The 24,684-nt window shown below is 40.1% G+C and overlaps 1 protein-coding gene across 2 annotated transcripts; it reads left to right on the top strand.

Annotated features, from left to right (window-relative positions):
* Window positions 1-1,787: 1,787 nt before the first annotated feature.
* Window positions 1,788-24,575, top strand: TAF15 (TATA-box binding protein associated factor 15). 2 transcript variants are annotated; one of them, XM_082492867.1, is made up of 16 exons: window positions 1,788-1,916; window positions 5,981-6,017; window positions 7,138-7,186; window positions 7,385-7,475; window positions 7,554-7,671; window positions 10,460-10,743; window positions 11,565-11,679; window positions 18,649-18,683; window positions 19,260-19,292; window positions 19,875-19,984; window positions 20,527-20,656; window positions 21,979-22,068; window positions 23,443-23,527; window positions 23,617-23,702; window positions 23,807-23,909; window positions 24,207-24,575. In XM_082492867.1, exons 1-16 carry the CDS (start codon window positions 1,907-1,909, stop codon window positions 24,244-24,246), a joined length of 1,416 nt encoding a protein of 471 aa, XP_082348993.1. In that variant the 5' UTR covers window positions 1,788-1,906; the 3' UTR covers window positions 24,247-24,575. The 2 variants fall into 2 exon arrangements, with proteins under 2 accessions (XP_082348993.1, XP_082348994.1); XM_082492868.1 differs by lacking the exon at window positions 18,649-18,683 and having other exon boundaries at window positions 1,796-1,916.
* Window positions 24,576-24,684: the final 109 nt, after the last annotated feature.

Raw genomic sequence — 24,684 nt, forward strand, 5'->3', positions numbered from 1 at the left:
CGTTACAAACCAGGCCTGCTGAAACAGCATCAACTTTGCTGTTTGTCTACAGTGTTGTGTGTGTATCAGCCAAACACACCACGGCCTGAAAGGAAGCAGCAGATGGAAGGGTGCACCAGCATGGGAGTCCCTTGCCCTGAGAAGCCCTTGGTTGAGGAGAGGGACAAGCAGGAAAAAAGTGAGAAGCAGGGAGAAATAGAGGTTTTGCTCCAAGGGTGGCGGAGGCCTCCAGCAGTGAGCAGAGGATGTGGCTCCTATTGCCCAGTTCCTGGTGCTCAGATCTGCATCAGATCATGAACATATGTCAGAAATGCTTCCCTGCCACCAGCTCCTCCTCTGGACAAGACCCCAGTCGTGGGCTGCTGGGTCAGGTCTAATGAGAGACCCATGAAGTCTCTTCTACGTGGGAAGGATCAGAAGAAACAGACCTTCGCACACCCCATCTCATTTTGCAAAGTAGAGAAAGCATTTGAAGCAGCTGGGATCTCTTTCAGCCAAGGCCGATGAGCAGAGGGTTGAGAGTCCGATATCTTTTCCTCACCCCAGCTTCAAAGTTTTTGATTGGGAGCAACGGGAGAGCACAGCACAGATCTATCAGTAGGCAGACAGACACCTCAGCTTGTCTCTCTGTCTCAATTAATGCCATTTTCCATTTATGAGAATTCTTCCAATCTCTCAAGGAATGTAAAGGCACTGAGGGGCTCTACTACACCCCCACCTCCCCTGCCCTGCCCCTGGCTACAGAGCATTGTTTGGGATCTGCCCTAATCCTGATGGCAGGTTGCAAAGGCACCCCTTGTGAGAAGCCTTTGTGAGAGGTCCCAGGTCGTCACAGACACAGGAAGGCTCATGGCACAGGGGAAGACACTGCGTTGGGAGGAGATGAAGTTTTTCAAGGAGAAACTGGAAGACGGGCAGAGAGCTCAACCCCTTTTTTAAATTAATCATTCTAGTCACTGCTTGTTTTGCAGAATCTTATTTTAATCTTAATTCTTATTTTAGGTTGTGGCAGTGGGATTTGCCTCCTGCCTGGGGCGGGGAAAGAAACGGCCCAACTTGTTTGCAAATCTGCTCAATTCATTCAGCTGAAATCAGAGAATGCTCTTCACTGCCTTAAAAAACAAAAAACACCCAAGGGTAAAAACCTCGCAGCGCTCGAGGTTTTACAGCACTCACTGTTTCTTCTGCTGATGGATGCAGAGACTGTGACTAGACAGAAAGCATGCAACTGTTAACTTTCCCTCTCCAACTCTCGCAAGAAGGTAACTCGATCTGAAACAAGAAATATGACTGCTAAAAAACAATCAGGTGAAATAATTAAAGTTACTTTTGCCGTCGTTTCAGTTCATGCCTCATTCACATTCCTTTCCGAAGCAATGTCTCTCGTTTCATAGAAGTGGCTCCCAAGATCATGATCCCTTTTCTTAGAAAGCCATTCCCCATGTCAATATTTGGCTTTTTAAGATCCAGACCCCTTGGTAAACCTTGTGGTTTTTTTTTTCTCTTTAGGACCCAGATTTTGGATGTTTTCTTTACCTCCATCTTCGTATCTCGCTTCTTTTCCTGCCTGCGTGTTTATTAATGAAACTAATTTAACCTTTTTAAGCGATTCCCGGCCTCCCTCCACAGCCTCGTACAACGCCGAGCACCCGCCGATCCTCCTCACGCCCCCCCCCATCCCGCTGGGACTTGGTACGTCCCTTCTCCCCCCCCACCTCCCTTCGCCACGTGGTAGGCGCCGAGCGCGCTGATTGGCTGCCCGGCCCCGCAGTCCGCGCGAGCTGCGGGTGCTTCAGTGTGCGCGCGGCCGGCGCGGCGCTTGGTCTCCCTCACGTTCTCTCTCTCTCTTTCTTTCTCTCTTTCCCTCCCCCCTTTTCCCTCAGCCCGCTTAACGGCTGCCGCCGCCATGGCTTCGGGTAGGTGCTTCCAGGCCCGGCGGGCTGAGGGGGGCGGTGGCGGTGGCGGCGGCGGTGGTGGTGGTGGTGGTGGTGGCGGCGGTGGCGGCGGCGGTGGCGGCGGCTCCTCTTGTTTCCCGTAGGGGTGTGGTGGGCGCGGGAGGGTGGGCGAGCGCCATGTGGCGCAGGTGGAAAAGGCCGCGGCCATGTTGGGGGGTGGGGGGGGAGACGCGGCCCCTTCCCCCTCACACTCCCCCCGCCTCCCTCCCTCCGGTTTACCGCCCGTTCCGCGCTCCCTGCCGACGGAGAGGGGGAGGGGAGCCACGCCCCCTTTTGATTGAAAATCCCCGCTCCGCCCCTTTTGTGGCTGGGGGCGTGGTCAGTCGGGCCACGCCCCTGCCCCCGGTGTTGCGGGGGTGTGTGTGGGGGGGGTGTGGGGGCAGGATCCTACCGGGGCCGGCCGCTCCAGTGCTGCGTGGGGTGTAGAGGCACACCGGTTTGCGTCTGCCACCCCACCCCACCCTTGGGTTGTGCCGTACCCCTCCAGTGTGAGATGTGGACCCCCTTTTGGTATAGACCCCCCCCCTCCTTTGGTCGCATACCCCCCCTCTTTTGGGTCACAGCCCTTCCCTCGCCTGGGCCCCCCCCTTTGGGTTGTGTCCCATCCCCCAAGTGTGAGATGTGGACCTGCCTTTCGGTTGTGCCACTCCCCGCAGCATGGTTTGTGTGACCCTTTGGGTCAACACCCCTCATGGAGTGCGAACACCCCCTCCCTTGGGTCGTGCCGCCCCCCCCCCCCCCTTCCCCCATGGGACATGTCCTTACCCCCCAGCGCAGGACCCACCTTTGCGTCCCAGTATCTGCTCTGCATTCTGCTCTAGCCGCCCCCCCCCCCCCCCCCCCCCCGAGGGTGCCAGCATAGCGAAGGGGGTAGCTTCACAGCCCCCCCGGTGTGGACTTAAAAATGCCCTGGCTGTAATTCTTTTCCCAGTGGAGGCCTTTAGTTGAGTATGGAGACAGTATGTCTGCTGTCCCACATGACTTCACACAGCCCAGCTTCTCATGGGGCTTCTGTGAGCATGTTGTGTGGCTGTTTCTTCATCTGTTTGAGGTGGAAATGTTTCTGTCCCACCAGCAGTGATGGCCCTGTAAAGCCGTGGATAGGCAGTGTACCCCAGAATGGGAGCAGGAATTTAAGGGCTGTTAAGTGCTTTGTGGAATGAGCCATGTTTTGTTAGGGTTGAGCCATTTTAGTGTTGTCTCACACCATGTATGTGAATGATAGAGAATAAAATCAGAACAAGATATGTTAAAGGAATTCTTTAGTGCAAGGACAGCCATTTGCCATGAGAAGACAACACGTCTGAAGCTACTGTATAATGAGTTCAGACGCTGAAGTCTTCTACTGAATGAGTAAAGTTGGGCAGTAAACTAAAAACATTTTCTTCCCAGACCTCAGGTACTTGCCAGTCAGGCACCTGAGAGCGTCTCCTCTGCTCTTACTCTATGGTGATGCTCAAACATTAGATTGTTTTTATGTTGAGAATACTACAGAAGCAATGATGCTTCTTTATTTGAATTACTTTGTATGGGCACTTCAGTTTACAAATGGTCAGAGCAGATTTTTCTATCTTGAGAAGTATACGCTTCCTGAGCAGTGCAAGGTGGCTAGTCTCCTATGCCCCACTTCATTCTCAGGAAATTTTTCCATGAGCTTTTTAAACATTCAGAAAAATTGTCTGCGTATCCAGGAACTTCCAGAATAAACTATCTGCCCTTTCCGAAAATACTTAAGAGATTCTTGTCCCCATTGAGCCCACCAAAATAAATTGATCAGAAGTCTGTAGACTAAGCAGCCCAACCAAGGATGTAGAGAAATGTATAAATAAAGGAAATTCCTCTGATTTTACGTATTCATTTTTTATAGGCTCCTTATCTGGTTGCTTTCAAACTTTTTCCAAAATTTTGTGGTTTGGCAGAAGTTTGTAAGGGAAGAGCTAAGGAGAATTAAACTTAGTCCTTTATAGCTAATTACATCCTTACTCAAGGACTCTTTCCAGTACAACCATTAATATTCTTTGTTTTAATTAGCAGCATTAATGGCATATAAATTGTAGAGCGAAACCATCATTTTAAAATGCCATTACCTATTTAATAGTAATCTTTATGATAATTTAAATTGAAATAATATAAAAAATTGACCTTCATCTCATTAAAAACAATAAACATGTTTGAGTTGCCCTTTTTTTTGAAATGCATTTCATTATGAGAAGGCAAGGAAATAGTTGTGTAGCAGAGCAAAAGGAGGAGAATATTTCACGTCTGAGAGAAACCACTTTATAGGATGCGTGAAATGAAATATTTAATCTCATCTTAGTTTTTGGTAAATGCTACTTTTACAGAATGTGAAATTTGATGCTTTTTTATTGCCTAGAGGAGGTACTTTACCATTAAAAATGCTGCTTAATGTCTGAATAGCTTGCGTGATAGCCTCATCTTGGAAGTATATATGATGCGTTGAAGTATATGTGTAAGTACTGGTAGGGTCAGGCTTATAACCAGATGAGAGAGGTATAATGAACAGACTTTGAACAATTTGATGTGTGTTTTGATTGGAAAATGGTCATAATCATTTATAGTTTATGACACTTACCCGCATTGTAATTCACTCTTTGGTTTCAGCTTTTTAGTCAGTTCTAGGTGTAGAAGTTAGAAAGTGAGTAGGGGAAAGGCTGAAAGTGGGGATAAAAACAGAAGCTCTCGATGGTTTTTATTAGACTGTGACACCACAATGTTTGTACAAATTCTTGAAGTGATTTGAAAGGAACAGGAAAATTGCAGGGATGTTATCCAGAGTGACAGTACTGGTGAGGCTGGTAAAGAAAGGAAGAAGGTGTTTGGGTTTTGACAAGAAGGTGGGAATTTCAAGCAAAAATGTCAAGTGGAATTGAGGCTCCCGCATAGAAAGCGAGATCGACAGAGTCCATGTGGTTAAGAAGTTGGTAGGGCGTAGAGCAGCATGGGGCATGTCTCTGAAGAGGTGAACCCGGCTCGTGACCGTCTGATTCGGAAGGGTTGATGGAGCAGCGCCTGTGTGTTCTGTGTGTCTGCATCTGTTATGTGCAGCTGGATTTGGAAACTAAATTGGTAGGAATGTGTGTTTCCCCCAGTATAGTAAGAGCTTTTAACACACAAAAAATTTGCAATTTTGCAGAAGACAAGGAAATCCATCATTGTGCAATTAACAAGATAAAATAATGTGATAAGCTAACCCTATTTAAGAACTGAATTCCAGTTAGCAGGTAGTAGAGTTTTTTGTAATGTTGATAGCTTTTACAAACTAGATGCTCAACTTTAAATACAAATCAAAACATTTCAATGAATTTTTTTTTTTTTTTTTAAATTGAGGTCATATTTTTGAAATTCACATTCTTCTAATGTGTTTGAAGAATCAATTTCCATCATAAGGGAGGTTTACATTAATTGGAAATAATATTTATCATACCTGCCTAGACAACTTCTGTTGTGTGTAAATGAATTAATTCTTGAATGGTTTGAGCTATCAATAATGTTTCTCCTTTTGCAATATGGGAGAAGAAGGGACATGCCATGGTTACTTCATACCTGATTTTGCACCTCCAAATTCTGCCTGTCTGTGCCCTTTGCTAGGCAGAAATTTCTCATGGCGCCTTAAAAAGGGGTTCAGCAGGACCAACGTACTTAGCTTTGCTTGAGTAATTAAGCTGCTGCATTCTGTTCATTGATCGTAGCCATTAGAGGGGGTTGTGCAGTCCTGAATATTTGAAGAGATGCCTTGAAAATGGAGTTCAGATCCTTCAAAAGGAAAGTTCAACACCTGAGTCGTGTCCCCCACACCCTGTACTTCAGTGCTCCTGTTCTCCTCGTCTCGCCATTTGCTTTTTTTGTGAACAAAGAGGAAGCTGTCTCATTCTGCAGGGAATGTAGCTGCATTATCCAGTGCACTTGAACCTTTCTCCCTCTCCCCAGATTTCTTCCTCTTATTAATAAGTAGAGGAATAAAATGTTAATTGGAAGTTCTCAATGTGACTTACTTTTTTTTCTAGATTCTGGAAGCTACAGTCAGTCTGGGGGCCAGCAGAGGTATGTGTGGATTTTTTTGCTGTTAGCAATTAAATCTGCGAAATAAAAGGCCATTTTGGATTCCCGGGCATGATGTTTGAATCTTTGGGCATGATACAGTGTTGATAAGTTTTTGGAATTACAGGTGCAGAAAGCTTGCTGCCCTGGGCTTTATTAAGATGTCTTAGAAAATAGGAAAAAAAAATTACATTCCTGAAGGGAAGACACTAAGTAGGTTTAAATTGGAAAGACATCTTTTTTTAATAGTAAGAACTTTTGAAATGGTATGAACATAGAGAAATTTTTCATATGACTGCCTTAAGCTGTTTGCTAAGATTTTAGCCAAAAGCTGTTATACATGTGTGAAGGTGATGGGCCATATAAAATTTTATTTTTCCATCTTATTTTCCCGTTGAAGGGAACTTTTTGTTAAAACCTTCTGATAACTGTTAGTAATTGTGGAATTTAAAAACCAGTTCATAAAATAGCAGCAGGTTTTGGTGGGGGCTATTTTAATCAGTGAAGCAAAAGTGTTGTTATGGAAGTATGAAAATTGCGGCTAATACTGACCTTGCTAATGAAAACAGAAGGTTCTATACATGTAACACTGTGTGAGTTTGAGACTATATCTGAGTACGATATGAGTTTCAGGATGTGGTTCTTCTGTCAGCTCACAAAGTTTTTAAAGAGGCAGAATAAGGAGTAAGTATAATCTAAAGCTAGTGCGATTTTTAATGATGATGTTACTGTTGAATAGTCCAACAAATACCAAATTGACTGTAATCAATGAAAATAAAATTAACTATGTAAGAATATACTGAAAAATCTTAAAATGCCTTGGTTTCATACGATAAAGTTCTCTGTGACTGTGAAGAATCCATCAAATTGCAGTAAGTGCAACTTCCACGCACTTTAAATTTATGCTTGAAACAGAGCAGAAATTAAAATAAGCTCTTCTGGTTTCTGACAGTCAGCTGCAGTAACCATTAGTTTATTGATGTGGTTCTAATATGCCTACAACTGCCGTACTGGGATTAAACACCTATTTTGGAATGAAAAGAAACTTCTAAACACAAAAAATATTTTCCAGCCCACATGGAGGGCACTGTAAACATTTACTAAATGCATTTTTGTGTTACAGCTATTCGTCTTATGGCAATCAGGGCAGTCAAAATTATGGACAAGCACAGGTAAGTTGAAAACAACATTGTGTGTTTCAAAGCAGATGTTCCTTGAGTAAAAATAATTGTTCATGGGTGCCCATATCTGGGCTGGGAAGAAGTCCATTCTCAGCTCTGCTTGATGTTTGCAGTCGTGTCTAGCAAAGGAAAACTGTAATTACCTGCTGTGGAAGTCACATTTGTTTGAGTACGGTCTTTAAATTACAGGGATATTCTGGTTATGGGCAGAGTGGAGACAATTCCTCCTATGGACAGAACTATGGAAACTATCATGGGAACTATGGACAAAATCAAACAGGTTTGACTAGCTTGTTACATTCATTGGCAGTAATTAAAAGGTGACTATTTACTAAAAACGTTCTTCCTCAATTTCCAGGTTATGGACAAGATTCGCAGGGATATGATGATGAATCCAGTTACGAAAATCAGAATCAGAGCTCATACAACCAGCAGTCTTATGGCAGTCAGGGGCAGCAGAAAGGGTCGTCCAGAGGGTAAGGAAGCTGAGATTAACAGTATCTATTTTAAAGTACTGTCTAGTAGTTGTACATTTTTAACTAGAGCCATAACAGTTTTCCTGCTATCATTGCTAAAAAAAAAAAAAGTTAAGCGTCTGAAAATCCATATTCTTAAGACATTTCTAATGCCTGAAAGAACAGGAGGTGAGGGAAGGATATTTCTTTATGTAAGAAGGATGGAAACAGTTGTTCTGAAGTCAAGCTGTATGGGGAGATACGCTTTAGAAAATCTTTGGATAGTGACTACAATGAAGAATGGACTTGGTAGAGAGTATTTTGATTAAGAAAAAGACAGACTGAGTACCTCTCCAGTCATATTCTCTTGTATAAGTTTACAGTACTCTTTATTAACTTCAAATAAGCTATTAGCAAGGAAATTCTTAGCTTGTCTTAGATTTCCGGACTTAGAATGCCTTTTTATGGTGAAGAATCACGGAATTTTCAGAGTTGGAAGGGACCTCTAGAGATCATCTAGTCCAGAAAAGGAAAGGATTCAGAGATATCATTTAAGAAATATATTTTCTTTATCCAGCTAAGTAGGTTTCTCAAAACATCAGGGGTTTATATCCTTACCAATAACTTAAACTTGCATTTCATACTGCACTCTGAATCAGTACTTTACGCTATTACAAGTGTATTTTGCTTATTAAGTAATGTTGTACTCAAATCAGTTTCAGGAGGATTAATGATACAACTTCTAAAGTATGTTAGAAAATACAACCCAACTTCCCATAATGACTTATAAGGCCACTGCATTGTCTCATTTACAAGCTTTGTGCATACACCCCAAGGTTACTGCTTGCATTAGATCTTTATTGAGGATCATGTGACCTCTTTAAAATAAACAGCTGCATACTAAACTTCTTTCTTGTGTCCAAGGTCCAAATATTTTTTGTATTTTGTTCCAAGCTGATAAAAGAATCTGGACTTCAGTAAACCTGTACTTGGTTTCTGTTTTTGTAGTTATTATTGCAAAACATCTTAATATAAACAAGCAAGGTCTTAATCTGTCAGCAGTAGGTGCTGTCACTGAGTCTTTTTCACATCTCTAAAGAAGGCAGGAATGTGGTTAAGTTTTGTTTTGCTTTGTTTTCTGAGCATTTGTTGGAAGTGTACAAAGATACAGGACTAGGCAATAGTGTAGTTTTTAACTCTGTAGACATCCAGTGGGGAAAAAATGCAGTAGAGATTACATTCTCTGACAAGTTGGTTTTGATCAAGAAAATTAATAAAAGGCATTGGAGGGAAACTTTTCAATGTATGGTTGTAACAAATAAGGAGAAACAAAGAAATTAAAGAATAGCAACTCTGAAGAGGATGGCCACAAAATTGTAGCTCTCGCATCCTAAGGGAAGGAAGGAAAATCAGCAAATAGTGTATGTTCTCAACAGTGCTTCCTTCGTTGGTAATGTTGCAAAGGCTACAGTGGAGCTGACTTTTTTTGAAGTGAAGATATTAACAAAAATCTTTGCAACCGCTTTGCCACTGGGATTAGTTATGTTAAAGCTAAGATCTTGGCTAGAACTGGGAGGGATCCGATTAGAAGGTATTTACATGGATGGGATATTTTGAGATTGGTCACACCCAATAGACTTCATCTTAAAGTGCTTTGAAAAGCTGGTGGAAACTTTTTGTAGGTTCTTAGATTATTTTTTGTTTGTTTTTCTGTGGCATTTTGGCTAGCAAGTAAGATTGCCAAAGACTGGAGAGTGGCAAATATAGTGCCTCATCTTTTGGAAAAGGGTGGAAGCAGGGAGGAGGAAGAGAAGAAAGGGTGGCAGAGGTCAGTGATTAATTTCAATTACTGAAAAAACAATACAGTTAAGCCACAACTAAGTACCCAGGGGGAAAACAAAGGTATGAGTAACAGCCAGTGTTTCCTGGATGCAATTTATTTCTCATAAATCTATATAGCGTCTTGCTGTGAAAGGGTAACCCAACTGGAACAATTCTCTCATGTACCTAGATTTTCAAAATACTTTTGTTTCTACATTGGACGATGAAGCAGCCTAGGGAAATAAGGTGTGGGTGAGATATCCTTGTGGTTGCTATAAAGTTGCTTTAGTCAGAGAACAGTTATGACACCTTTTGAGTATGTACAGCCAAATTGTGTTGAAATATCCTAGATGTGATGTTGGTCAATGTTTCTGATGACAGTTGGTGGGATAGTATGTGTAGATGGCACTAAAGTGGGAAGAACTGCAATTATGTTAGAGGATATGACAAGAGTTAGAAAAGTTCTTGGCAAAATGGTGGAATTCCCAGAAAAACATAGATTGCAATTCAGTGAACGCAAAATGTTGGGATGTTTTTTTGTTGTTGTTGTTTTTTTGGTAGGCAGAAGTATCAGCTGCACAATAAAACATGAGCAACGGGTGTCTTCCCTGCTGTTCTGTAGAGAAGGATTTGGCAGTGAGATAGCCCATGACCTCCTATCAACCGTTGTCGTTCTGCTGGGGAGAGGGGAGAGAGCAAGCATTGTACTGGGATATGTAAGGGGAGTGCTACTGTTAAGTTCCACATACAGTGGAAACTGAGGATGTCTTGAAAGCGATGGTAACATACAGTTTTCTGCCTTGCTGTTATTGGAAGCTAGATATCTCAACAGAGATGAAATGTAGAGTATTTTCGTATCCATATGCCAGTAATGACTGAGAGGTGACTGTGAGTAGGAAATTTTAGCAATGTCATGAATTTTCAGCCATTATTTTGCTCTCTATTCTGTGAACATTTAGCTATTAATATAAATTCTGTTTATTTTAAGTGGAAGAGGCTCTTATGAACAAAAGTCAAACTATGGTCAGCACCAAAGCTCTTATGACCAGCAGTCAAGCTATGGACAAAACCAAGACTCTTATGACCAGCAGTCAAGCTCATATGACCAGCAGTCGGGCTATGGCCACCAGGGCTCATATGACCAGCAGTCGGGCTATGGCCACCAGAGCTCATATGACCAAAAGTCAGGCTATAACCAGCACCAAAGCTCATATGGCCATTCTCAGCAGTCCTACCAGTCTCAGAAGGGAAGCTATAGCCACAACAGCCAAGGTAAAATTCACAGGTTGAATTCAATATTGGCTAATAAAATTGAGCAGAAACACTGTGAAATAGTTGGATTTCCTGCCACAGACAGTTGATTTGATGAAGAGTTAAAGCTCTTGTTCCATGTTGATATTCTTGGGGAATGTTTTATTTGTTAATACTTTCAAAACATTATGCAGAGATGAAAAACTGTTGGGGCCCCAAAATCATTGCATTTGTTGGAGGAGGCCTTGCAAAGTCCGTGTCCCTGAATTCTGCAAATTCTAGATGGAAATTTTCTTCCTAAGCTATTATGTCACTCTCATGCAGGAAGAAGGTTCAAGTCTTGATCAGTCATGAAGAGCTTTTGCACTTCATATTCCAGCTTTACGCTGTGTAGGTGAATTCTGAGGTAGAAAGAAATGAGAAGTTTAAGATCAACCCTTTTTTTGCAGTAACATCACACAAGCGGCACAACCCACGCTCTTTATCCTCGTTCTGTCTTCAGTGATCTCTTTTGCAAACTGGGAAGGTTGTGTGGAAGTAGAATGAGAAGTGTATTTTAGACAATTTGTGTTTAATTATTGGAAAATGAAGTGTAATTAAAGTACAGAGTGTTTACATTCTGACATATCTTGGGGCCTTGGAACCCAAGGGAGAGAACTGGAACAAAAGCAAACTTTGCTCCATTACTTTGTGGCATAGATAATGTAAGAGAGAATTAGGAGTTGATGCTTTCCAGATTTAAACTTGAGGGGGGGGGGAAAATGTACATTGGGAATTTTCACTGCACTGCAGTTTGGACTACAATTTCCTCATGTTTTATTTTGCTTTACTCATTCCTCCAGATGATCGTCGTGAAAAGAGTAGGTATGGAGAAGATAATAGAGGATATGGCGGGTCACAGGGAGGAGGTAGAGGGGGATATGACATGGATGGAAGAGGTCATATGTCTGGATATAGGTAAGTGATCTCATTCCAGTGCCTGCAGTTCCTTACCTTTGTTTCTTGTTATTTAGCTGTTTTTAATCTTTGTTTACTATATGCCTGTTCCTAGTATGGTTCAGATTTAGATTGCCAAAAATGGAAGGTTTCTAAAATTAAACCTTTCTGCACTGCACAGAAGTACGCTTTGCCTAGGAAAAGCTTTTAGGTTCAGATAGATTGAGACTAAGCATTTGATTATTAGGACAGACAGCTGCATTTTATTTACGAGTTGCAATACAAAAACTGCCTGAGCCCATCCCTTGAAATAAGATATTTTAAAACCTGTAAAAATTTGTTTTCAGTGACAAGAAAACCAACAGCCAGGAATTGAGAAAGTGTTATAAAACTCATAGCTAAGGTGGCTAACATTTTAACAGGGAATTATTTTGACTTTACTGTGACAAATCATTACATTAAGGTTGGCTAATTATCTTTCTGCTTTCTAAATAATTTAGGAGTAATTTAGTAATAACATTACTTGTTCTTTACTGTTTATTGCAATTTTAATCTTCCATTAAAATGCGGTTCTTATTATTGGTTTAGCTGTCAGTCTAAACACACTTACTTTAGGTAGAGATTAAATACTAACAATACTGTTACCCCTTCTGCCATTGCCTTAGGCCCTGTTCCTGTCCAGAAAATTTATGCATATATTTAATTTTGTGCTTGCAGATGATTTTGTGCATAGGTCTGAGAGATTGGGACCTTTGCTTTAAACCCGATTGAATTAGGCCAGATGACATTATTATTTCTTAATAAACTATCACAATTGGCTTCCCTTTATGTACCTCTGTGAAATGGTTGGGGGTGTCGAGTGCTCATTGATGCAAAATAAGAATGTTGAAGCTTCCAGTGAGCTTTGAAGTGTGGCTTGTCCCCACCGCTTATCCTTTAATAGGCTGCCCAGTTCTGGGTTACTGCTAGAGCTCCAGCTGAAGAACTCTAATTATACAATGCTGTTTGTTTGAACTAATCTAATTTAAATAAAGTAATCCAACACTGTGTTAAGACTTGACGACTTTTTAAAGTATTTATTTTTGAACCATATTTAAAATTTGCCTGCTCCTAAGGTGGTCCCAAATTGTGCTTCATGGCTTGCCGTTTTGATGATGTAGATGGACCTCATCTCTCCTAATTAAGTGTGGTAGCACAATTACAAAAGTGTATTATTAGTTATTTTGTGTTACAGTTTGCTGGGGTTTTATATAATATAAACTTAACTAGCAAAGTAATTTCTAAGTTCATTTTCAGTTAAAACTGAACAATTTACTAAAATCAGCTTTTCTATGTGAATGAGGGTTTTCCATATTCCTATGATAAAATCTGGGGTTTTAAAAAAATGTTTATAGCCGAGCCTTTTCCATAAGAGGAATGAATGTGAGCTTCAAAAAACATACTTTCAGTAGATACTTTGAAACAAACTTCTGTCTTTGCAAGATAAAGTAAGACAAATTGATGTCTGTGAAAATAAAGCCTCTTCCCATATTTTTCCAAAATGTAAGAAAAATTTTGTTCACATCCATGTAGATAATAGTACTTCAATAGACTTGAAAGCCAAAAGAAGGAAAAGAATGGAGGTGAATGGAGAAGTGGGGGAAAATACAGCAAAGTGGGAAGGCATTTATTAGAAAGTCTGTCCACTTCTGTTATGTGATGCAGCCTTTAATGCTGTTTGCAGTGAAATTTTTCCGAAACTACAGTGTTTATTCAGTCTTTCTGCATAATTATGATGGAGGATTCTGCTCCTGACGTATATTTTACCAAAGTCGTGCTTATTAGAAAAGTCTAAAAGGTTAAATTAAATAACAAACTGTATAATCAAGGGGAAAATAACTTCGAATAAGGTAAGAAATCATGTTTAGTCCTGTGAAAATGTGGGGGTTCGGGGTAGGTTTTTTGGTTTTGTTTCCTTTGGGTTTCTTTATTTTTTATTATTATTATTATCTTTTTATTTTTTTCCTAAAAGCAGCTTTGGTAGGAATGTCAAATCTATCTCCAGGAACTAGTTACCGTTTTCAGTTTTTTTACTTCGATCACATTTTAATGCTTAACATCAAATCGTGGAAATTCCATAGCCATCGGGAAATAATCTTATCTAGAAATCTTGTCTACGCAGATATTAGTACTGCTGTATTAACATAGGCTTTCATTTTTATAGTGGTTAGCAAATAATGTGTAAATGAGATCTACCAACACAAAAATATACTGTTCCTTGACATTACAAAAAAAAAATTAATAGTTTGAGATTGTAGCGAATGAATCTCTTCTTTGTTAATTAGTAATACAAATTTTGTCTCGACTGGCATTTAATGCAGGGAGACCTTGTTGCAGCTTGTTGTTCATGGGTAAGAGCTTTACCCAGCCACTGGTGTTCTTACAGCTGTGTTGCCCAATCCGCTCTGTAGCGCTGGGCCATCGATGCATCGATACCAGCGTCATCGCTGACTCGCTCCTGTCCTGTGCTCGTGATGCAGTGACTTTGGGTGCACCAGCAGTTCTCTCGCAAGATTCTTGCGAGTTGTGTTGGCCTGCAGAAACTTACCCTGCACGCAGGACCTCTCAGAGCAGCCTGCAAGTGTGAAAAAATTATTCTGGAATACTTGGGGCAAAATCGAATTAGCGTTTTTAAATTTCAGAGAGCTTTAATTTCTTTGAATAACCTTTACAAAACTACTTCCAAACATAGTTGGTCATGTTAAGGTATGAATTGTTATTCTGAAAACTGGAATGACTTGAATATGTACTGTAATAAATGCTTTCAGCACTCATTTTTCTTTTGTGCCTGTGCAAAGTCATGTAGCACTGAGAATAAAATATCTTTTGAGAAATCACTGTTCAGATTCCCTAGCTGATATTATTACGATAGAGAGCAATCATTTTCTTATGCGTCAGATGTTCACTTTTTAATCTTAGTAACTTTGAGTTTCAAAATTATTCTTCGGATTTTTTTTTAATGGTCTTGAGTTACATCTTTTGAGGATTTTAGTAGAATTTTTCCACCCCTTCAAAATGAAGCTTGAAAAATTGATGATCCTACAAATTTGTATTTTGGCTAAGAAGCAAAATCTTTTCTTTATTTAAATCCATAGTAGAAGAGTCTCATCTTTGAGCTCTTTTGGTTAGAAAGCAGGGACACCAGGTCTTGAGAATGCAGAGTTTTACTCTAAGTTATTCTTCCAAGTTTCATTGTAGAATGTCACCTTTTTGTTAGTGTCCTCATCCAAAAGGTAAGGAATTAATTGCTCGTTGGGGTAACGAATTGTTCTGGTTGAGCACATAAGCGGGACATACAGTAGCAATACAAAGCAGGTTTGCTTTTCTTTCATCTTGGGAAAGCCGCTCAGGCCGTACCTGTGACACTGCCCTTCTTTTAGCGTCTGTGGAATAAATGGGAGAGGCTTTGCCTTTGAATCTGCTCACACAGTCTCTGTTGGTGGAACCGCATAGATGCGGTTTAAAAAAGGATTTAGCATTGCATTAGGATTTGTCATAGAAATCCTAACTTTGCCCAGCATAGGTTCTGTTGTTGTTTTCTTCTTGTGCAGGTTTGATGCTGATAGACTATAAACAGAGGTTACCTATGCGGCGTAATTCCTGTATTAGCTCTTATGAGGGGAATTAGCTTATTGTGATATAAAGAAACTACAACGTAGTGTAAATGTTTTTTACAACAGTGCGGATTGTGTTCAGAATTAATATTTTGACTTGTAATGTATATGCTTGAGCTTAGCCTTATATAGACTTTGGAAAAACATGAACAGAGGCAATAAATATAGGCAAAAAAAAAAAAAGCCATCTGCCAGTGACTTTATCAGTGCACTAAGCATTCCTTTCTTGTTTGTAAAAATACATTCTTGTGTGTAACTCCCACATGCTTGGCAAGACATAGATGCACGTTGGAGGCTGAAATTTGGTTCCTGAGTTCTTAGTGCTACCTCTGCCAATATCTCATCACTTTTTTAAAGTACATTTCTTGTTTCTGTGATGTTCAGCTCTCCATATAACTGTGCCTTTTATTTAAGGAGTTATTCCCAGCTGAAGTAAGCAATGTTCAGATGAACTCCATTTACGCTCAAGTAGGTGATGTTTAAATATATGACTGAGTACAGGGAGAAAAGAACATCTGATGACGTTTCTTTCATAGCAGTAAGTTTTTGTTGCTATGAATGATGCCGCATACACATTCTGGCTGCTTGCAGTTCAGTCTCTTTTATTTTATTATCTTTGTTGGTGACATTGCTGAGTTTTAGCTACCTGTTCATAATTCTAATATAGGGTGTTAAAACCCCAAACTCCATTTGGTCACCCATCTATTTGCCCTGTGTGCAAGACTGGCAAAGCAATAGACTGTGAAACACTGTGATTATATTTTCCATGTGTTCTGTGACAATAGTGTGGGAACTAATTCAGTTGCTGAGACTGAGACTTAAGAGTTCAGGTCTCAGTGAGGGGTAAATCTCAGACTGTGGCACCAGCTGCTTGCAACCAGTTTCTGTGTCGGACTTTGTTTGCTGCAGCCTATCCACGTGCCTTCTGGCAGTCTTAGGTACCTTTGCCCAGCAATCTCAGGAAGGTAACGCACCGCAGCTTTATAAATCACATACGAAATGGGACTTAAAAATGGAGGAAAATATTAATCTATCATCACAGGTATCTGTCAGTGATTTGATGCAGGTTTTGGTTGGGTTGGTCATGTGAGACTAAGCAGAAGATACCATGCTGAAGCATGCTTAGGTGAAGACAGATTTCTACAGACATTAATTAAAAATACTAACTAAAAAATGTGGATTGCACTTGTTAGTGCAGGGTGCAGAATTACTGTATCACAAAGTTAGAAATTAGGCATTTGATTGTACCTTCCTTTACATTTTACATATCAAACCCTATCACTTCTTGGAATCATGGCACACACATTTTTACCCCAGCATCTTAGCAGAGTCCTCACTTCCTGTAAAATCCTGGCTGTGTTAACCGTGAACTTATTTTTCTGTATGTTTTTAGATTGTTGGGATTTTCTAATTTATGTCTCTGCTGCTGTATATTTTCAAATTAGAAAACATACATGTTCTGGATAATGATGTCCTGATGAATTTGGACCATAATCTAGGGTTGGAAACATTTCTGCAGTTGATGTATTCACTCTTGTTATGTCCGAGTTAAAATCCTAGAAAAGGAGGCATCCTACTGAAAATTGTTCTGCGTTGTTTTGGGCTTTTTTTTAGCTGAAGTGAATTGGAGGTGGTAGAAAGATATTTACAGTAAATTTTATCATCACCATTGTGTTTTTATCATCAGTCCTTGAAAACAGCCAGCCTTGAATAAAGACCAGCTCTGATGTTGCATATAAAATTCATTCACTTTACCTCTTTAATGAGCAGAATGAATTACTTATGAGTAAATGACAGTGCAAGTTAGCATTCAGATTTTTTTCTGTGGAGAAGCAATTTAAAATCTGCGGCAAAAATTTATTTTAAGAAAAGTCCCAGTAAAAGTGGTAGTCTGTCATGACAAACATCTACTACTCCTTATATGTACTGTCACAGAATGTCAGTCACCTTTCAAAGAATGTCTGTCTTAATCCAGTCTTAATAATATCTGGTGAAACCTTATGTTGCTCTTGTCCCTGACTTTGGACAGATTTTATCTCATAAATGTGCAGTAAGCAGTACCTCCCGTTCATGACTTTGCGTTTCCTGTAACAGAAAACAGATATAGAGGATGCCAAAGAAGATACTCCCTAATTTCATTTCATTGCCTTTTGCTGGGGTGCGTGTGTCCCATGTTTGGACTCTGATGTGCTCGCAGACAGATTGAATTAAAACCTGGACTGACTTCCAGCTGTAAAGCGCATTGCTGAAGAAGCTACTTGTACAGGCACAAAAGTTCCAGAGTCTGGAGATAGTCCTCTATGTCAGGGGTTGAACTTACACGGGCTTTGCCATATCTCCCAAGTGTGAAAGCTAGCAGGATTCGGTGAACCTGCCTAATTTTCAGGTGGCAGCTGTGTCCCTCATGCGACGGAGGGCGAGCAGGCAGTTGTCCATGGCAGTATTGAGACAGTCTTTCTGACACTTGGTTATTGACTTCCAAAAAAAAAATCCATTGGTTGTATTTTTCCTGAAGGCTTTGAATGTTGATTATATTGTGTTCATAACATGGATGCAATTAAAAATGCTGCTGTGAAAAATCCTACTAGTACGAACCATTTACATTGAAAAGAGTGAGGGTTTATTTTCATGCACATAATTGGAAGCGTTATGTCCTGTTTAAAAATCCCCTTCTAACCTTTGAAAATTGATGTGTTTAATCTCTTAACTTGGTCTACATTTTGTGCCACAGGTTTCAGAATGAATGAAATTAAAACTTCACGGCCTCTGCTTTTGAAGCTCACATACACACACCTTCTCTGTAATGTCAAGTGTTAATAGTACAGTAGGTCCCCAACAGACCCTTTCTCAGAGAATGGCTGATACTGCTAATTTGTCCCCCATATATAAATGCATAACAATGGAGGTTAATTAACTTTAGCTCTTCTTACTTCTAGGAAAGCACTAAAGTACTAATTATTCCAAAGTAGCAATTACACCTACAATTAAAGCCCATTAACCTTCATGATAATAACGTTTCTGTTTTAAACCCCAGTTTTTAATAGCAGTCATTTTGGCTTATGGGATGGGAGAAAGTATTGAAACAATGACATGTGTGGGGGTTAGTTTAAAATACTCTTTAGGGCTTCTTTTCTCCAGTGCAGCACCCCTGTGAGATTATTCACTTTCATGTAATTTAATCTTTGAACATGAATGAGTAGTGAGGAGAACGTAGAGATGGTGCTTTAGCTGCTAGACAGTAACTCTCAACTTGTGATCAGTTAACTGTAGATTGAGCCTTGGGCTCAGCACATAGAGACTTAAGGAAGAAATCATTTCTTCAATTTTTCCTCTGCAGTGGTGGTGACCGTGGTGGCTTCAAAAATTACGGTGGTAAGTGCCGAGTATCCAAAAATGTTTCAGTGGAAATTCTTTATAAATCTAAAAGCCACCAATATCTTGTTACTATCTAGTAGAAGCGTTATAGCGTTTTGGTGAGGCTGGTGTGTTCATGAGTTTTAATAGCCAAACTTTTAGCAGTAAACTGGATTTCTGCTTTGTCAAATTGCATGAAAGAATTTGTGGAGACAGTGACATTCACCGGATTTTTTTTTTCTTTTCTTTTTAAAATTTTTGTTACAAATGCTTCTTAGAAAGGTACTAGAGGTTTAAAAAAAAAAAAAGTGGTAAACTGCTTGGTGATCTGACAACCAGCATTGGCAAGATAACACCAGCATAGCATCAGTGTGGCAACTGCCACGTGCTGCAAGTTAAAGAACACGATAACGTCCTACAGACACCTTCTGTTGAACGTTTTAATCTAACTATTCTCTAAATCTCTGGTTAATGTTTTAGATCTTAGATGCATTACATACATACTTTAAATATTTTCTTGTCTCTAAAAAAGTCACTTGAAAATGTTTTGCTAAAAATAGTATTTTTCTTTTTTTTTTTAAACCCGTTTCACAGGGCAAAGGGATTATGGACCAAGATCAGATGCTGGTAAGAAAACAAGCAGTGGGTGGTAGTGGATTGTAGCTCTTAGGTCATTGCTTTTAAAATGTATGTCTGGAAAGATGGATGTTGCTGGAGTTCCCATGGCTCAAAAGAAATTTAGCTAAAGCTTTTCTTCCTTGAAAGAAATGTATGTTATTAATGCATGTGAATTTTTGGATGTCTTTTCGTGCAGCAAGTAAGAATTTGCTGCTGAACTTTGAATCTGCTTGAGCCGAGCAGCTGCTTTCACTGCCATAACACTTCTGCTAAACTTGTGTTATTTAAAACATATACTACTTTGATGGTTTTGGATGTCCTAGCTGCACGGACGAGTTGGGTGTGTGGCAGACAGCTGGTCAGCTGTTGAGTGTGTTTGGTCTCTGTACTGCAGCATCTGAAGGTGCTGTGCATGCATTTTTGAAGTTGATGGTGTTAACTTCAAAATTATGCTTCTGCTCATCTTTTATTTCACACAAGATGCCTTTGGGATTTAAGGGTCTGCTACTGGGCAGTGTAGACCTGAGCTTAAAATGTTGCTTCTGTTGCTACCACAAAAATGCATGGTAAATGTAGCTTACTTTTTCCTAGATTCAGAGTCTGACAACTCTGATAACAACACTATCTTCGTGCAAGGACTTGGAGAGGATGTTTCAACAGATCAAGTGGCAGACTATTTCAAACAAATCGGTATTATAAAGGTATGAGATATGAGAAATCACCGTTAATAAGGAAGAGAACTTGAGGAGCTAGTGTCTTGGAAATGTACTGACACCATTCAAGGCAGATGCTCGCTCTGACTCTCCGGCAGTTGTAGATAATATTTTTATCTGGATTCCCAGATGACAGCTCATTTGTGAGCTGGCAGCACTAGCAGCTTTTTTCTAGTGACTTTTAGATTGCTTCGTATCTCTTCTTTAGTCTTTATAACCCTTAACACTGACACTAGCCGTTGTGCTACCCTCATACTTCAGGAAGTGTGCTTGTGTTCTGTGGCTGTTTCTTCTGTTTCTGTAATTCTAAATTAGGGCTTCCTGCACTTGACCTCAATTTTTGTAAAAACTGGGCCCATTGTTACTTTGTGGAGAACAGCCGGTCAGTATCCTTCAGTCAAAAGCATCTGTTTCTGCAGGCTAGCTCCCAGAGAATCTTCTCTCTAATGATACTTAGCTGTTACGGTTTATGCAATGAAGTGGCTTTCCCAGTATTTCTCCTATGCCAAGTGTACAACCTTTCTTTTCAGACCAACAAAAAGACTGGCAAACCGATGATAAATCTTTATACAGATAAGGATACTGGCAAACCAAAGGGAGAGGCAACGGTATCTTTTGATGACCCTCCTTCTGCTAAAGCAGCAATTGACTGGTTTGACGGTGGGTGAGAATACCTATTCTTTTTGTTATTTATGAGTCTAACATGCAGTGGAAGAAGCAAATCAATAACCTTATTGGGGACCCCATGCTACTTCTTGTTGTCTCTTTTTTTTTTTTTTTGGTGGGTTTTTGTTTTGTGTTTGTGGGGTTTGGTTGTGTTTTGTTTTGCAAAGACCTCTATTTCATTGGTATTTTGTGTGTGCTGGCTTTTCTCTTATTCAGTGGAAGAGCAGCTAGTGATTAAAACCAAAAATGTGTAATGAAACTGTTAGGGTTTGCTGCTGTACCTCAGTCACCCATGCAAAAAAATATGAAAGATGCTGTTCATGTCACTCAGGAGAGTGTAACTTGTTCAGACCAATAGAGTTATAATCTGTGTTAGAAGGTGGAGGGATTTCCTACAGTGTTAGTATTGATATTATTAGTGTTGTGGTAGAATTTTTAGAGTTTGGCAGTGGTTATGGTAATCTTGTGCCAAGTGCTTTGTATATACGCAGTGAAGAACAAGGTTTTTTTTAAATAACGGGTTCAGTGGAGGAAGAGAACAGGTCCCAGAAATACATTGATATCAAAGTTTTCCGACTTGATGCAGGAAATGCAGTGATACTCTTTTGTAGTAGTAAATTTGAGTGGGGGTGTGCCTGCTCCTGTGAATTTTTGTGTTCACAGAATTTAAATAGTATTGGGCAGAAACAAAAGGACATACGGTGTATCTGGTGTGAAATGGCAGTGCATAAAAAATCTGACACAGCGTGCTATTTGATGGCTTATATTTTGCTAATAAAATGCAAATTGACTTTTGTTTAGGAGGTTAAAGTATATATGACTATATTAGGCATACATGCAGTCCTGCTTCTGTGATAAATCTTGTATCTATGAAGAACTGAGACTGTGTATTTTAAAATTTCATGGTTTTTACTTTCATGGGAGTATTTAATGTTTTTGCTGACTGTTGAATTGTGCAAAAGCCATGTTGCCTGCCTTGGGGGAAGAACAGAGTTCTAACATCTGAACTACTCGTCCGTGGACATGGCCAAAAATCTTTCAAATGTTCTTATGTGTCTAGTTAAATTCTAACTCAGGGGTTGCATTTAAATCAAGAGAAATATCTGGGTTTATGGGGAGCCTAGCAAGTACCTCAGTGTTTGCCATCTTGCATTTGGACCAGCACTTTCAAAAATAAAGACATTTACTCCTGGCTCCCTGCGTCTTAAAAGCTTTTTATTCAGTCTGTATGTGCAAATCACTTCTGTTCTTCTGAACTTCCTGCTGTGCTGTTGGGAGCTGTATTGATCTTTTTCTCACTTTCTGTCTTTCCACAGGAAAAGAATTCAATGGCAATGTCATCAAAGTTTCTTTTGCAACTAGAAGGCCTGAGTTCATGAGAGGAGGCGGAGGTGGTGGACGTCGAGGTGGGGCTGAAATCTATAGAAACCTTGGTTTTGCATGGCTAAATGCTTTTTAGCTATTTTTGGTTTATAAAAGAGAGGTTGACTTTGAGGCAGTGATTCATCAAAGTAAATGAGCCTTTGGGATTCTGCCATGAAAGGGAGCAATAAGGATTGAACCAAGTTAAGTAAACTGAAATCTGTAATCTCTTTTGCACAGCACAGAATTTATGCTTTTCTTTTGAACTGGAAAGTCTCCAGATCATGTCTCAGCATTGCTTTTAAAGAGATAATATAACAATGGTGTTGAGGCTGTACGGGTTCCGCATACATAGGTGTGAATTCCCAATGAGTGTTTGCTTATTACAGCAAAGCCTTGAGATACTCTGATGCTCCCAGATGGTATTAAGCAGGGTAAATTATTCAACTGCTACTGACTTAGAGCAGCAGTTGGGTGTCTTAACTCCTTTAATTAAAGAGATGTTAATCTCCCTGATTCTCTGCATAATACAGTCTTGCCAGTAGTCCACTGGATATTAATTACCATTTTACAAGAAGCATGCTTTGTGTGGTGGCTGTCAACAAATTTTAGATCTGAAATCAGGCAGTTTTGTAGGCTGGTAAAAAATGACTCTTCAAGAACTTCAGTTGGTATAAAAGTTCTTAATCTTTTTGATGGAGCAAGCAAGAACTGTGTTGTCTCTGTGCTTATGTCAGATGCATCCTGGCAGTAATCCAGACAGTTTTTTGGTTTTTTTTTGTTAAATTTTTGTTCTGTGACTAAGTCTGGCCATATGTGATTGATATTATACATTGTTAAATCTTTATAAAATTTTATTAATGCACATAGTGGGTTTATATTTACCCATTGGCAATTCAAGCGGATCAAGTTTCCTTTTACTGCAGAAAAAGAATTTATAAAAAATATGTGGTGGAGCAACTTTTTCTGGCCACCATATGCTATCCTTGCTTCTTATTTTTCCCCGTCTGCCTGAGTTATAAGTCTGTCCATATGAACATGGATATTTCAGCTATGCAGATGCGTTAACTTCAGGACATTGAATGCTGTTGAGATTTGGTAGCGGCTGTAACTTCCGATGTCACTTGCCCAAGTCTTCTAGCTCTCTTGTAGCTAGTCATAAGTCATCTAGGAGATGCTGAATTATGTGTTGGTACAATTTTTTGTCATTGGCACTACCTGCTTCTTTCAGAGTTCCTAATAGGGTTTCAGAGGCTTGCCAAGTGGGGATAGATTTACATTGAACACTTACTCTTTCTTCCACCATGAAAAGTCTGTCAGTTGGGTTCTGAAGCCAGTGACAGTCCTTAATAAATGTTTCTCGTGTATAGGTCATAGACATTTCCCCTCCTTTATTCTGATTGTAATTTTGTCTGCAGGTTCACGAGGTGGATATGGAAGAGGCGGGGGCTTCCAGGGTAGAAGTGGGGAACCCAAAAATGGTGATTGGGTTTGTCCTAACCCGTAAGTGTCATTTAATTGGGCAGTGGTGTTTCATGTATGCTATCTGAGTTTCTTAGCAGCTAAGCCTGGAGAATCCTTGTCTTTTCTAGGGCCTGTGGTAATATGAACTTCGCTCGCAGGAATTCCTGCAACCAGTGTGGTGAGCCCAGACCAGAAGATTCCCGTCCATCAGGAGGTGTGTAAAAACAACCGCATCTCTTCTGAAGTGTTAGAAGTGTTAATGGCATCTGCAGCTTTTTGAAAAACCTGACTGTTGTGTCATTTCGCATTTTCCTCCAGATTTTCGTGGGAGAGGTGGCTATGGAGGAGAAAGAGGATATCGAGGGCGTGGTGGCAGAGGCGGTGATCGGGGAGGGGGCTATGGTGGTAAAATGGGAGGAAGGTAAGCAGTTTCTCTGCCCTTGCTTGGTTGCGTAGCGTACAGACTGTGGAATTGATAGGGACTGTGGGGAAAAGTGTTGTTCATGTGTGCATGCACAACTCTGCTACAAAAATGCTAACTGCAGATAGGAGCTTTGGGGAAAATAAGTCAGTTGGCCTGTTGAGTGTGTTTTGTGAGCGTTTTTGGATAAGGCTATCTAAACGTAGAAGAATACGCAGAAGTTGGCTTAGAGATGTTTGAAGGGACTATTTGTTATTTGCTTAAGGGATTCCTTATAACTTCTTATTTCCCTTTCAGAAATGATTTCAGAAACGATCAACGCAACAGACCATACTGAAGACCACTGTGAATGTTTTGTTTGTCTTCTTGATGCGTTTGATAGTGAAATTACCAGAGTTTTGCCTGCCGCTTCACCCATGGCCTCTTTGGATAGTGGAATTGAGTGAAACTAGATTTTTATTTTGGTGGGAGGGACTGGGGCGGTTTGGGAGAATTTTTTTTAAGCAAGACATTGAAATTTAATCTTGACTTCATCATTCTCCTCTTTTTCTTCCCCCTCCCCCCTTCAACAGGCCCTAAGAAGGAAAAGGATAAACTGTAAAATATTGCCAAAATATGAAGTGTTTTGTAATACAACAATAAATGCTGATTGTTTTATTTGTGAAATCTTACTGTTTCACAATTACTTCAGTTGGATGCATTTCCTTACATATTCCCTGTCTTCATATGGTCTGACCTAAGTAGTAAATAGGGTCTTGTTTGGAATGGTGCTGCT

The sequence above is a fragment of the Vanellus vanellus genome, assembly GCF_965231255.1.
Source record: "Vanellus vanellus genome assembly, chromosome: 19".
Classification (NCBI taxonomy): domain Eukaryota; kingdom Metazoa; phylum Chordata; class Aves; order Charadriiformes; family Charadriidae; genus Vanellus; species Vanellus vanellus.